Source organism: Rosa chinensis, chromosome 5, assembly GCF_002994745.2.
Source record: "Rosa chinensis cultivar Old Blush chromosome 5, RchiOBHm-V2, whole genome shotgun sequence".
NCBI classification, from domain to species: Eukaryota; Viridiplantae; Streptophyta; class Magnoliopsida; order Rosales; family Rosaceae; genus Rosa; species Rosa chinensis.
Window position 1 is genome coordinate 85,729,120 of NC_037092.1, and position 11,746 is coordinate 85,740,865.

Sequence of the window (11,746 nt, forward strand, 5' to 3'; positions counted from 1 at the left end):
GAAGCAAGTAAGCTCAGTATCAAGGGCGTCTAAGCCCAGCGTCATCTGTAGGATCACCAAAGAAAAGACACTCCCGCCTGTTAGGAAGGAAAGTTCTCCAAATAGGTGTCTAAACATCCGACGCAGGTTGTTTCACGACCAGCTTGAAACCAAGTCCTCAGTTTTTGAGAGGCTGGGGGGCAAGGATAACGCCTCAGACACCTTGTAGTGGAGACCTAAGAAAGTTCAAAGCTTGGTGGTCGTTCTCCCATAGGAAGTGCCAGCGACGAAATAAATTTCAGAGTCGCTGAACCAGGTTCCCATGGTACAGGAGCACGAACAAGCCAAGGCGGTGATCCCCGCAGAGGAATCATTGGTTGCTTTCATGGTTAAACAATTCAACGCCGAAATCCCAACAGATGAACCCAAGCTCAATCTTGATGATGACATGGACGAAACAGAAATGGTGGATACCTCTTGCAATATGGTTTATGTGCTTCCTGCTAAGTATGCCTTACAAGTCTCTGCGCAGGAATGTGTAGAAGATGACACGATTGGAGAACAGCAGTTGTAGATCACTTCAGCCGCAACAACGCCGGTGAAAGAAGCAGTGTTTCTTGAGACTGAAGCTACTAACAACAAGGGTTTCTTCATGAGCTTCACAAGACCCACACCCGCCATGGTGAAACACATGCGGCCTTTGTATATCACAGTGGAAATTAATGGGACTAAGGTCAGCAAGATAATGGTTGATACCGGCGCGGCTATGAATGTCATTACTACAAGGACCATGCAGCTTTTGGGAATCAAGAAGGAGAAGATCCAGTCTACCTCTCTCACATTGAAGAACTTTGCGGGCACAGTAACTAAGACGTTAGGTTTACTGTTCCTAAAATCAAGGTGGGTCCCGCCGAAGGTGTTTATGCGTTCTTCATTACAGATTGTTACGCGGCCTATAGTGCCATCCCAGGAAGAGATTGGATTCATCGGAGCTATTGTGTTCCGTCAACACTCCACTAAAAGCTGATCATGTAGAACAGGATGACAGATAAGGCTGAGATAATTAAAGCAGACCCTCGCCCTTTCCCTGTTTCCGCGAATTACGTAGATGTCATGTACTATTTTGAGCCAATTACTCCATTGCAAGTCAGTAACATCGACAACAAGGGCCGCTCCACAGGGGTGACGGCTTCTGAGTTGGCACAGTGGGGGCTCACGCTCGCAAAAGAAGACCTAGCGAGGCCCGGCCATGTTGTGCCCCACGCAATGGGTAATTAATGGATTACGACCTTCCAGAGGAAGGGATAGAGGCCTTCCATTCCTTGGACAAGAGGCTATCCTCATACTTGGTGGAAAAAGAGGCCTATGATCGAGTCGCGACCTTAGAAATTGTTAATGAAGAGTTCACTGACCAAGAAGAGGAGGAAGAAGAGATTCAGCTTGTTCCAGCGGCATTGGATGACACACTTCTGAAGGTTAGGGACCCACTGAAAAAGTCAATCTGGGAACAACTGATGAGCCTATAGAAGTGGCTATCAGTGCTTACTTAGAGCCTAGCAAAAAACAGAGGCTCGTCGACTTATTGCTAGAATTCAAGGACTGCTTCGCGGAAAAATACGAAGACATGTCAAGCCTATCACCAGACTTGGTATGCCACCAACTACCAACGCTGCCTGATAAGAGGCCTGTGAAGCAAGAGCTACAAAGAATGAACTCAGAAACCCAAGTTCTGGTCAAAGAGGAAGTCGAAAAGATGCACAAGTCGGGCATTATCAGGGTATCCAAGTACAATAAGTGGCTGTCCAATATAGTGCATGTTCGCAAGAAGAATGGCAAGAATAGGGTCTGCGTGGATTACAGAGACCTTAATTTGGCTACAACTAAAGTCGTCTACCCCATGCTGGTTGTGGACATGTTGGTAGACGTAGTTGCAGGGCACGAACTATTGTCTTTCATGGACGGCACAACGAGATATCACAGATTCCGGTCGCGGAAGAAGATAGACACAAGACCGCATTCCACTACCCTGGGTTCGCGGGAGTTTTTGAATATGTGGTCATGCCTTTTGGATTGAAGAATACCGGAGCAACATATCAGAGAGCCATGAACCTGATCTTCCACGACATACTTGGGAAGATCTTAGAGGTTTACATTGATGATGTCTTCGTGAAGTCTAAGAAGAGAGGAGATGACATCACGGATTTCAGAAAGTTTTCGAGCGCATGCGGTTACACAAGCTCAAGATGAATCTCGCCAAATGCGTGTTTGGAGTTCAGGCAGGCGATTTCTTGGGATTCATTGTCCATCAAAGGGGCATTGAGGTCCCTGAGGATAAGGCAAACGTGGTCATCAATGCATCTCCCTCGTGAACGAAGAAAGAGTTACAGCGACTACTAGGTAAGATAAACTTTTTGCGACGATTCATTTCTAACTCTTCAGAAAAATCCAGACATTTTCCCCACTGCTGAAGTTGTAAGGACAGAATGAGTTTGTGTGGGAACCTAAAAATCAAGAGGCTTTCGATAAAATCAAGGCCTATTTGGCGAGCCCGCCAGTGCTTGTTCTTCTTAGAGCGGGATTTCCTTTAAATTTGTATGTTTCAATAGCTGAGGCTTCCATTGGCAGCTTCCTCGCATAGGATGATGAAGAAGGTGTCGAACATGCCATCTTTTACCTTAGTAGGACACTCACAGATTATGAAATAAGGTACACTCCAATGGAAAAGCTGTGTCTTACATTATACTTCTCAGCATGCAAGTTGCGGCATTACATGTTGTCCTTTACTACTTGCATCATTGCTCAAACCGATCTAGTCAAGTATATGCTATCGCGACCTATCTTGAGAGGCCGTATTAGTAAGTGGGTGCTCACCTTATCAGAATTCTCGCTACAGTATATGCCACAGAAAGCAGTAAAGGGGCAAGCCATCGCGGACTTTCTGGCACATCACCCTATGCTGGATGTCCCCGCGGTTAGAGATTTAGAGGTCGCTGCCACAACTTTAGATCACCCGGATTTAGCATGCTTGCCAGAGTACGCCGCGCTGTATCAAGCGACAGTCTCACTCCAGCCCTGGGTGTTATATTTTGACGGGTCAAGAACGGATAAGCTAGCAGGAGTAGGGGTTGTCTTGGAGAACCCGGCTGAACATCACTTATCATACTCTTTCCAGTTGGAGTTTTAATGTACCAACAACCAGGCAGAATATGAGGCCTTAATCATAAGCCTAGAAGTACTGCTAGAAATGGGAATCAGAGATGTACAAATACTTGGTGATTCTCTCTTGGTTATCAATCAGTTGTGCAATGAGTTCAGATACAATAGCTTCACGTTGGTCCCTTATTGGAACAGGACATTAGAACTATTGGACCAGTTTGATAACGTACATCTTGAGCACATTCCTCTCGAGTGAAATTTTGTCGTAGACGAGTTAGCCCAGCTGGCAACAGGGGTGACATTGAGATATGGAGTGCGGGAAAGAATCCTTAAAGTCGAGCGTCGCACGCTTCCTTCATGGATGGCGAGAAGAGATCCTCCATACGATACCTCAGTCGCGACCTTGGAATCCATTGACGTGGATTGGCGCATCCCTTTGATCAATTATCTCAAGTATCCTGATCAGACCACGGATAGAAGGATTCGCTATCTTGCCCTCAACTACTTCCTCAGAGGTAATGAACTTCGCAGACGAGGAGAAGATAGCGTGGATTTCAAATGTGTTTATGGCCGCGAAACGAAACAACTCATGTGCAAAGTTCATTCTGGCATTTGTGGCGCTCACCAAGTAGGTCCAAAGATGCGATGGTTGCTCATACGACATAGATATTTTTGGCCCAGTATCTTGAAGGATTGTATCTCGTTCACTAAAGGTTGTTTGGACTGCCAAGCTCATGGGCCGGTCTAGCATGTCCCTAATATTCCAATGCAGCCCATTATAAAGCCTTGGCCCTCAAGAGGATAGGCGCTGGATTTAATTGGGATGATTCACCTACATTCATCACTTCAACAAGAGTTCATCATCATCGCGACTGATTTCTTTCCAAAGTGGGTTGAAGCAGAACCTTTGAAGGAAGCATCTGGTGGCACGTTGAGACAATTCCTATTCAGAAACATCATCTGCAGATTTGGGATCCCAGAAGTTTTTGTTTCGGACTGGGGGGCAGCTTTCATAGGTGGTGAAGTTGATAAACTGGTAAGAGAATGGGGAATACAGTTCGTCCATTTCAGTCTATATTATGCTCAGTCTAACGGTCAAGCGGAGGCCAGCAACAAGATCATTATCAATTTGCTGAGGAAAATGTTAGAAGCTAATCCACGACAGTGGCATGAGACACTTTATGAAACTCTTTAGGCCTACTGCACATCTAAGAAGAATCCCACCGCGACAATACCTTATGCTTTGATGTTTGGCCATGATGCAGTCCTACTATTAGAAGTCAACATCCAATCATTACGAGTTCTAGAGCAACATCATCTCATTGGAGAAGATTACATTCAGGCTATGTGGCAGGAACATGAAGATCTTAGCGAAAAGCGCTTGGAGGCTTTAGATAGTTTGGTCATGGAAAAGCAACGAGTCGCTCGCGCCTATGACAAGCGGACGTGTGGAAGGAGTTACAGCGAAGGAGAGTTGGTTTGGAAAGCAGTTCTCCCGCTTGGAGAAAAATTACATAGTCGCGGCAAATGGATTCCACGATGGGAAGGCCCGTACATCATCTATAAAATCTTAGCGAAAGGAGCTTTTCATCTCAAGGACCTGGATGGAGATATCCATTATAACCCTATCAATGACAGATACTTGAAGAAATATTTTCCTAATGTCTGGGACTTGGATGAGTAGTAGACAATTTCTTCTCATAAGACAAGCGGGGCAATTCTAGTGTTCCTACACTCGCGAAGCCCATTCATGAAGGCTTGTTTTTTAGGCCAATAATCGTTTCTTCGCTACGCCTAGTAACACTAGGGGGCCAACACTACACTATACTAAGCTGAGTCAGCAGCTTCGGAAAATTCTTACAATACTAAGTCGAGTTAGCGGCTCCAGAAATTTTTTACAGCTTTGTCTCTCCAATCGCAGAGAAAACACCTTCGCTGGAAAATAGGGTCGAGCCGTAGGAGTTGAGGTTGAGCTCAAGGGAAATGTGAGAGCCATCGTTGTAGCCGCCACCTCCCTCGGAAGTAGTGTTCATGTTGCCAAAGATGTCCTCACCGTGCATGGGGAACAAAGGAAGGGTTTCAATCTCCAAGTTCATAGATCCATAACCACCATAGTTCCCCATTTGCTAGTTAAAAGCAATCATCACACCAGCTGAAGAAGCAGAAGCAGATGCAGAAGATCCGAAGTTAATATATTGATCCTCAGGTTTCCAATTAGAACCATTACCATTACCGACAAGCCTTGATCTTTTCATGGGCACATGAACATCCGAAGTGATCTTCTTCTTCTGCTTCTCTCGAGCCCTTTGGTTCTCGAACCAATAAAAGATGTTCTTGCTCTCGATCTTTCCGTACTGTTTCAGCTGGAGAGAGACCCTTTGAATCTGTTCTACAGTTGGGGACCTAACTCCCTCGTTATAGTAAAGCTCCTTGAGGATTCTTATCTGATCATAAGTGGGAGCCCACCCGGTACTACTCTGCCTGCAAAGCATGTTAGCATTACTCCCGGCTGCTTGGTTGCTTCCTCCATCCTCGGTTGGTTACTGGGTTTGTGGTTCCATTGGTGATGGATTAAGAGAATGCGAGAATTGAAATACATCTGCTAAAATTGTAGTATATGATCATAGAAGCTTGAAATTAAGCAACAATGGCGAAGAAACAAAACCCTAACCTGAGGAAGATGAAGCTCAGAGAGAGAGAGAGTAGAGAGAAGCAAAATGATATTTGATTCTGAGGAATTTTACAAAATGATCTCAACTGCAATAACAAAGCAAAAACTAGCTATTTATACTAGACGGGAAAAGCTGAATTAGCAAACTAATTAGGCTTAATTGACCTGGTTTCTTCTAAACAGCTCACAGGATCATGACACGTGCAAGACATGAAACGGTCATGATTGAAGACACATGCAGCTCAATAATTATGGTAAAAGAAAACGCTGAATCATGCTTCTGGTGTGAGAGAATTGGCTGTGAAGAGGTCCAGCAAGTCCACACCTCCAATTATGATTCGTACTAGCTACATATGCACAAGGACCAGCTTCATTATTGAGCTTAACACTAGCCTCGTCAGCTTTGCTATCACCTTTGCTTGTATCATTTGCCTCATTTGCAGCATTAAGCACATTATTATTAAGCACCATCCTAACAACATCTATGAAGACTGACATAGAATAGCAACCGCTCCCCAATCAATAGTATATTGTATAACAGGCGAACAACGTACTAATATTTTGTCTAAAATATTAATTTATTTACTGTATTCAACAAAACAAAGCCAATCATCTAAGTACAATAGGACGGTCAGGACGGTCTTAGGACCACCAATTACGCAGTAAATGTCTCTCTGTCATGCGGGGTCCTAAAATTGTCCTGGAGAAGCTTCTCTTATTACAATGACTTGAAATAAATATATGTAATATCATGTTGGTAGTACGTATAATCTGAAGTGTTATGGGGGGACTAGTACTCAATATATATTACAATAATAAACCAGATAATATATCTAAAAAAAAAAACCAGATAATAAAAATTCCTTCCACCTTAATTTGTTTTCTACCAGATCGAATCTTTCAGTCTCATGGGCTGGGAGCCTTGAACCCAACCGGAGGCCACACATCACCAGTCCGGGACCCCATTGCCCCAATATCAGAAATGGAGGCCACGCGTGCAGAAATTGTAGCTTTCTGGGAACAATAGAGAGTCAATCAAGAGACTTCATAATAGAGGCTGCAAGAGTTGGAGGACGAGAACACAGCTGTCGCTCGGGCGTTGGACTGGCGTCACCAACAGAATGAAGCCCTCACTGAGGCCCTCACCGAGGCCGCACAGCCAACATCATCAGTGGCAACCATAGTTCCGGCATCCCAAGTTGTTGGGGACCACGGAGCAGGGCCTTCAAGAGTCGATACTGCTGGCCAGCAAGTCATACATATGCCTATTGAACAATACCCAGAGAGCCTAAGAAACTTACCACCCCCACCCCTACCTAGGATAGAGCAGGCCGAGCAACTGATAACAGACCCAACCACGGCACTTCTAGTACAGATGAGTCAGTCACTCGTTGCCCTTCAGGAAAGGGTAGAGGCAGCGGAAAATCAGGATGTAATGCACCCATTTACCACTTTTGAGGGCCGACTAGGACCTTTCATTGCAGGGGTGCCGAATGCTGTCTGATCGAACAGTACCAAACCACAAAAATTAACTATACAGGAGTAGGAGACCAGTATCAATATTTGCAAACTTTTCACTCACAGACAAGTGCCAAGGGATACAACGATGAGGTCTGCTGCAACATGTTTCAAGAAACACTATATGTGGAGGCTTTGAGTTGGTTTTACGAACTACCGGCTGGTTCTGTAGGATCTTTCAAGGGGCTCACAGATAAATTTGTGGCACGCTTCATTTTGCACACCGATGGAATTAACACTCCAACGGGGCTGTTCAAGGTACAACGGGGGAGAATGAGACAGAGAAGTCTTTCGTCAACAGATGGCAGGCAGCAACAACAAAGTGTAGGGATTTAAACAAGGAACCTGCTGAAATGGCTTTCAGCCGAGGTTTGAGGCTCGGAGACTTTCTTTACAAAATCAATCATCATCCTCTGACCAGCTATGACGAGCTAATGGCCACTGCAATCAGACACGCCCAGGTAGAGTTCGAAACATACGAGGATAATGTGAAACAAGAGAGGAGAAGAACCACCACCCTGGCCCAGCTGGCCAAAGACGAGCTGAAAAAGAGAGAGTAAACCCAGGACGTGGACGATCACCCTATCTTGCAAACAAGCGAGGCAAGGGGTCCTCGTCCAGATCCAACGAGTACTCAAATATGTCATACCACCAGGAAGAAAGATCCCAACACCAGTATCCAAAAACACCACCCCCACCCAGGTATGAGGTGTTTACTATTCTTATAATGCCTCATACAAGACAATCTTGAACGAGAACAAAGATAAAATACCCGGACCGCCACCCCGTAAGTTTCCTAAGAGCAAACACACCAAGTAGGATACTAGTAGATTATGTACCTATCACGAAGATGCTAGACACAATACCAACCTCTACATGGCTTTAAAAAATACCATTTAAGAAAGGCAAACTTCAGCAGTATCTGTCCGCTAAGGAGATAAGGGCTATTGATGTATATGATCGGATTTGCACAATCCACAGTGGAGGGCCAAAAGACTTACAACCTCAAAGAACAAAACGAAGTACGAGCTTCAGCCATCCCGAGGTTTTCAATTTCCACAAAACCGCCAAGGAAGGCATAGTGACTGGATGGAAGCATGTCACCTTCCTAAAAGAGGAAGAGGGGAACCTCAAAATGCCTCATGACGACCCATTCCTCATCATGCTTGAAATGGATCACTACATAAGTTCCAGGGTACTGAATGATAGCGGTGCATCTGTCAGCATTCTATTTCGTGATGCATACAAGGCACTAAACCGGGAACAATCCAAGTTATCGCAAGATAAAAGCCCCTAATAAGCTTCTCTGGGGATATCATTCAGCCCCTGGTATATGACTCTCTGTCGAACCGTGGTAGAAAGCCCAAATTGTTCAACCATCAATATAGAGTTCATCGTGGTTGATTGCGTTTCCCCATAAAATGCGATTCTGGAGTGACCGACACTTTGGCGGGTCAAGTTGTTTGTGGCTGGTCACTTGCCTATGGTGAAGGTTCCAACCTCGGTAGGAGTAGTAGCGATCCGGGAAGATCATACTACAACAAGACATTGGTATTCTTTAACGGTTTCCCGTGGAAAGGGGAAGACATAGATGCTATTGGTAATGGCGGAGCCCTCGCCCTGTAACAGATACGAAGATCTAAGGGACGACACCGATTCGAACGAGGAACGGCCCGGTGTCGTAGAAGATATTGAGGTAATTGTCCTGTCAGAAGAATAGCTCGACAGAATAGTATGAATCGGTACTAAGCTGTCTCCATTAGTCCGAGATAAAAAATTCCAATTCCTGTGAACCAACTCATCTGCCTTTGCCTAGTAGTATGAGAACATGCCTGGTATCCCTACGGAGGTGGCTACGCACAACCTAAGCATCATCTCATTCTCAGTCCCAGTGAGACGGAAGCGCAGGGCTTTTAACCAAGACAAGTACACGGTTTTACAAGTAAATGTATAGAAGTTTAAGGCCATAAAATTCATTAGGGAAGCCATCATGGTCATGGTTCCAAAGAAAACAGCAGGGTGCCAGGTCTTGGCGCATGTGCATCGATTACACTAATCTTAACCGAGCTTGCCCTAAGGATAGCTTTTTCCGCTCCCATGTATATACCAGCTCATAGACTCCACATCTAGGTATCGATTACTCAGTTTCGTGGATGCTTTTAGTGGGTATAATGAGATAGAGACGAACCCTGAAGATGAAGAGCACACTGCCTTCACTACTAACAAAGGACTTCACTGTTATCAAGTCATGCCTTTCAGATTAAAGAATGCCAGTGCCACCTACCAAAGGATGGTCAACAAAATGTTTGTCGAGGTCATCGGTAGCATCATTGAGATTTATGTTGATGACATGCTGGTCAAGAGTCTCACGGTAGACGATCATGTCATTAACCTGAAAACAGTTTTCTCCTTCATCCTACGAAACGATATGCGCTTGAACCCGCAGAAGTGCATATTTGGGGTCGAAATAGGAAAATTCATGGGCTATATCATCAGCCACTGAGGCATAGAGGCAAACCTGGAGATGGTACAGGCAATGATCAGAAAAAATCGGAATGGGTGTAGGTTTCACCTCTTTGTCAGGAATCGATTCCTGAATACTCAGGAATTTGATTACGAAGGGAAGAGATGGGTTTAGGAATCAACACCGATTTTTTTCTTCTCCCATTCTAATTGTCTTCGATTTATGACTATTTTAAATTTCAAGTAAGTAAACATGCCAAGTAAGGATATGGTATTTGATTTTATATCATTGTCACTTCAACAACCGTACAATACACGAGGGAAGTTAATTAGTTTTAAGTCCAAAAATCATGACCTATTTTGAATGTAATCCTGGTGAAATTTTTTGTTAAGTGCGATCCAGTGACTAAGCATCCACATCGGCTTACTTTCCTATATTAGCATGATGAGTCAACTTCTACTTTTCCACATACTGAATTTACCCATAACAATACTGCTCAAAACAATCAATAATTTATTATCAATTAATTGAGAGTTAATGTTGTTTTTCAACTAATTTGGTATTCATAAAAAAAAATAATCAATAATTTATGATCAATTAATTGAGAGTTAATGTTGTTTTTCAATTAATTTGGTATTCATAAAACGCATACCAATTATGATATGTCATCAGCATAACAAAATCCTTAATTGGTGCATCGTCATTAAAAAAAATTATAAGTTAAATAAAATAATCATATTGTACCATCATTTTTCTACACCCTATATATATCTTCTCTCTTTTCTTCTTCTTTATTCTCATCACTTTCTTCTTTGTTTTTACACCATTAATTATTGAATTGTCATGTTGGTCGACGGAATTTTTCATCACCAACAAGTGGCGCCGTCTATGGGAAACACTTATCCCTAAAAAGTGATGGTGGGAGCTGCCCCTGAAGGGATTCCATTTCTGTCACTAATTAAGGACTGGGAGTGATGGAATACAAGCCTCGAAGTGACAAAAGTCTGGGTAACGTAGACTAGCGTTCTTTCCTTTAGTAATTATATTATGACTTTTTCCTTTTATATTTGAAATATATTTGTAGTCAGTGTTGTTGAAATGTATGTGTAAGGTTGGTGGCCATAGTAAATACACAAGGCCGGTGGCCAAGGAGAATAAAATGTTGTTGATCAGATTCAAAGGGAAATTGGGGCAATTCCATGTCTCATGCTGAAAATGAATTTTCGCCGTGAGGAAAGAATCGAGGCGGCTAGGGCCCGAGGAAAGGTTCAGGGCAGCCAAGAACCGAGGAAAGATTCGATGGGGCTAGGACGGCCAATCGGGGCGGCCAGGGCTCGAGGAAATATTCGAGGCAAGATTTGAAGCAGCCAGAGAATGGAAATTTCCTCTTAGGACGAGTGTCCAAAGAGAAAATTTGGGGGCATTGTGGGAGTGGGCAAATTCTGCTGGGCCTGCAATTAAGGCGATTAACTCCGCAGTTAGTATGGCGTTAAATTTCAGTCATGAATGCGACGATTATTACGACAATAACTACGCACAATGATTATGATTATAAGTGCGCAATGAATGACTATCATAAATACGCAATGAATGACGGTCGTAAGTACGCAATGATTAACTGTTATTAGTGCAGCAATAATTGTCATTATAAGTGTGTAAATAAATGCAGCCATCAAAGCAGAAATAATGGCGGCTTGTTCCCGAAGTAAGTCATCGCCTATATAAAGGAGGCTCGACGTCCAGGTAATTCATCAAATTCCAATTCTCTCTACTCCACTACTAAGAAACGTACTGACTTAGGCATCAGAAGGTTTTCTGCAGGTACCCCCTTTCTCCTCAAGCGGACTGTCAAACTCCAAGTCAACGCTTGAAGGAAGCTTCTCGATTGTTCCCGGTTAGCTCCTGCTCCAGTCTGCATTAATTGGTGAGTCAAACTCCTCAACGAAATTTTTCGTCAC

The 11,746-nt window shown here is 43.8% G+C and overlaps 2 protein-coding genes across 2 annotated transcripts; one reads left to right on the forward strand and one right to left on the reverse strand.

Moving 5' to 3' along the window:
• Window positions 1–3,496: 3,496 nt before the first annotated feature.
• LOC112164357 lies at window positions 3,497–4,819 on the forward strand. The gene is made up of 3 exons (XM_024300563.1): window positions 3,497–3,650; window positions 3,990–4,171; window positions 4,331–4,819. Exons 1-3 carry the CDS (start codon window positions 3,497–3,499, stop codon window positions 4,817–4,819), a joined length of 825 nt encoding a protein of 274 aa, XP_024156331.1.
• Window positions 4,820–5,261: 442 nt separating this feature from the next.
• On the reverse strand, window positions 5,262–5,627 carry LOC112164358 (protein WUSCHEL). Its single transcript, XM_024300564.1, has one exon. The coding sequence runs from the start codon at window positions 5,625–5,627 to the stop codon at window positions 5,262–5,264; it is 366 nt and encodes a 121-aa protein (XP_024156332.1).
• Window positions 5,628–11,746: the final 6,119 nt, after the last annotated feature.

Coding starts and splice junctions, on each gene's coding strand:
- LOC112164357 (XM_024300563.1), top strand. CDS start 3,497: ATGGCGAGAAGAGATCCTCCATACGATACCTCAGTCGCGACCTTGGAA. Junction 3,651..3,989: donor CCTCAACTACTTCCTCAGAG/GTAATGAACTTC, acceptor CACTTCAACAAG/AGTTCATCATCATCGCGACT. Junction 4,172..4,330: donor GTGGTGAAGTTGATAAACTG/GTAAGAGAATGG, acceptor GAAACTCTTTAG/GCCTACTGCACATCTAAGAA.
- LOC112164358 (XM_024300564.1), bottom strand. CDS start 5,627: ATGCTTTGCAGGCAGAGTAGTACCGGGTGGGCTCCCACTTATGATCAG.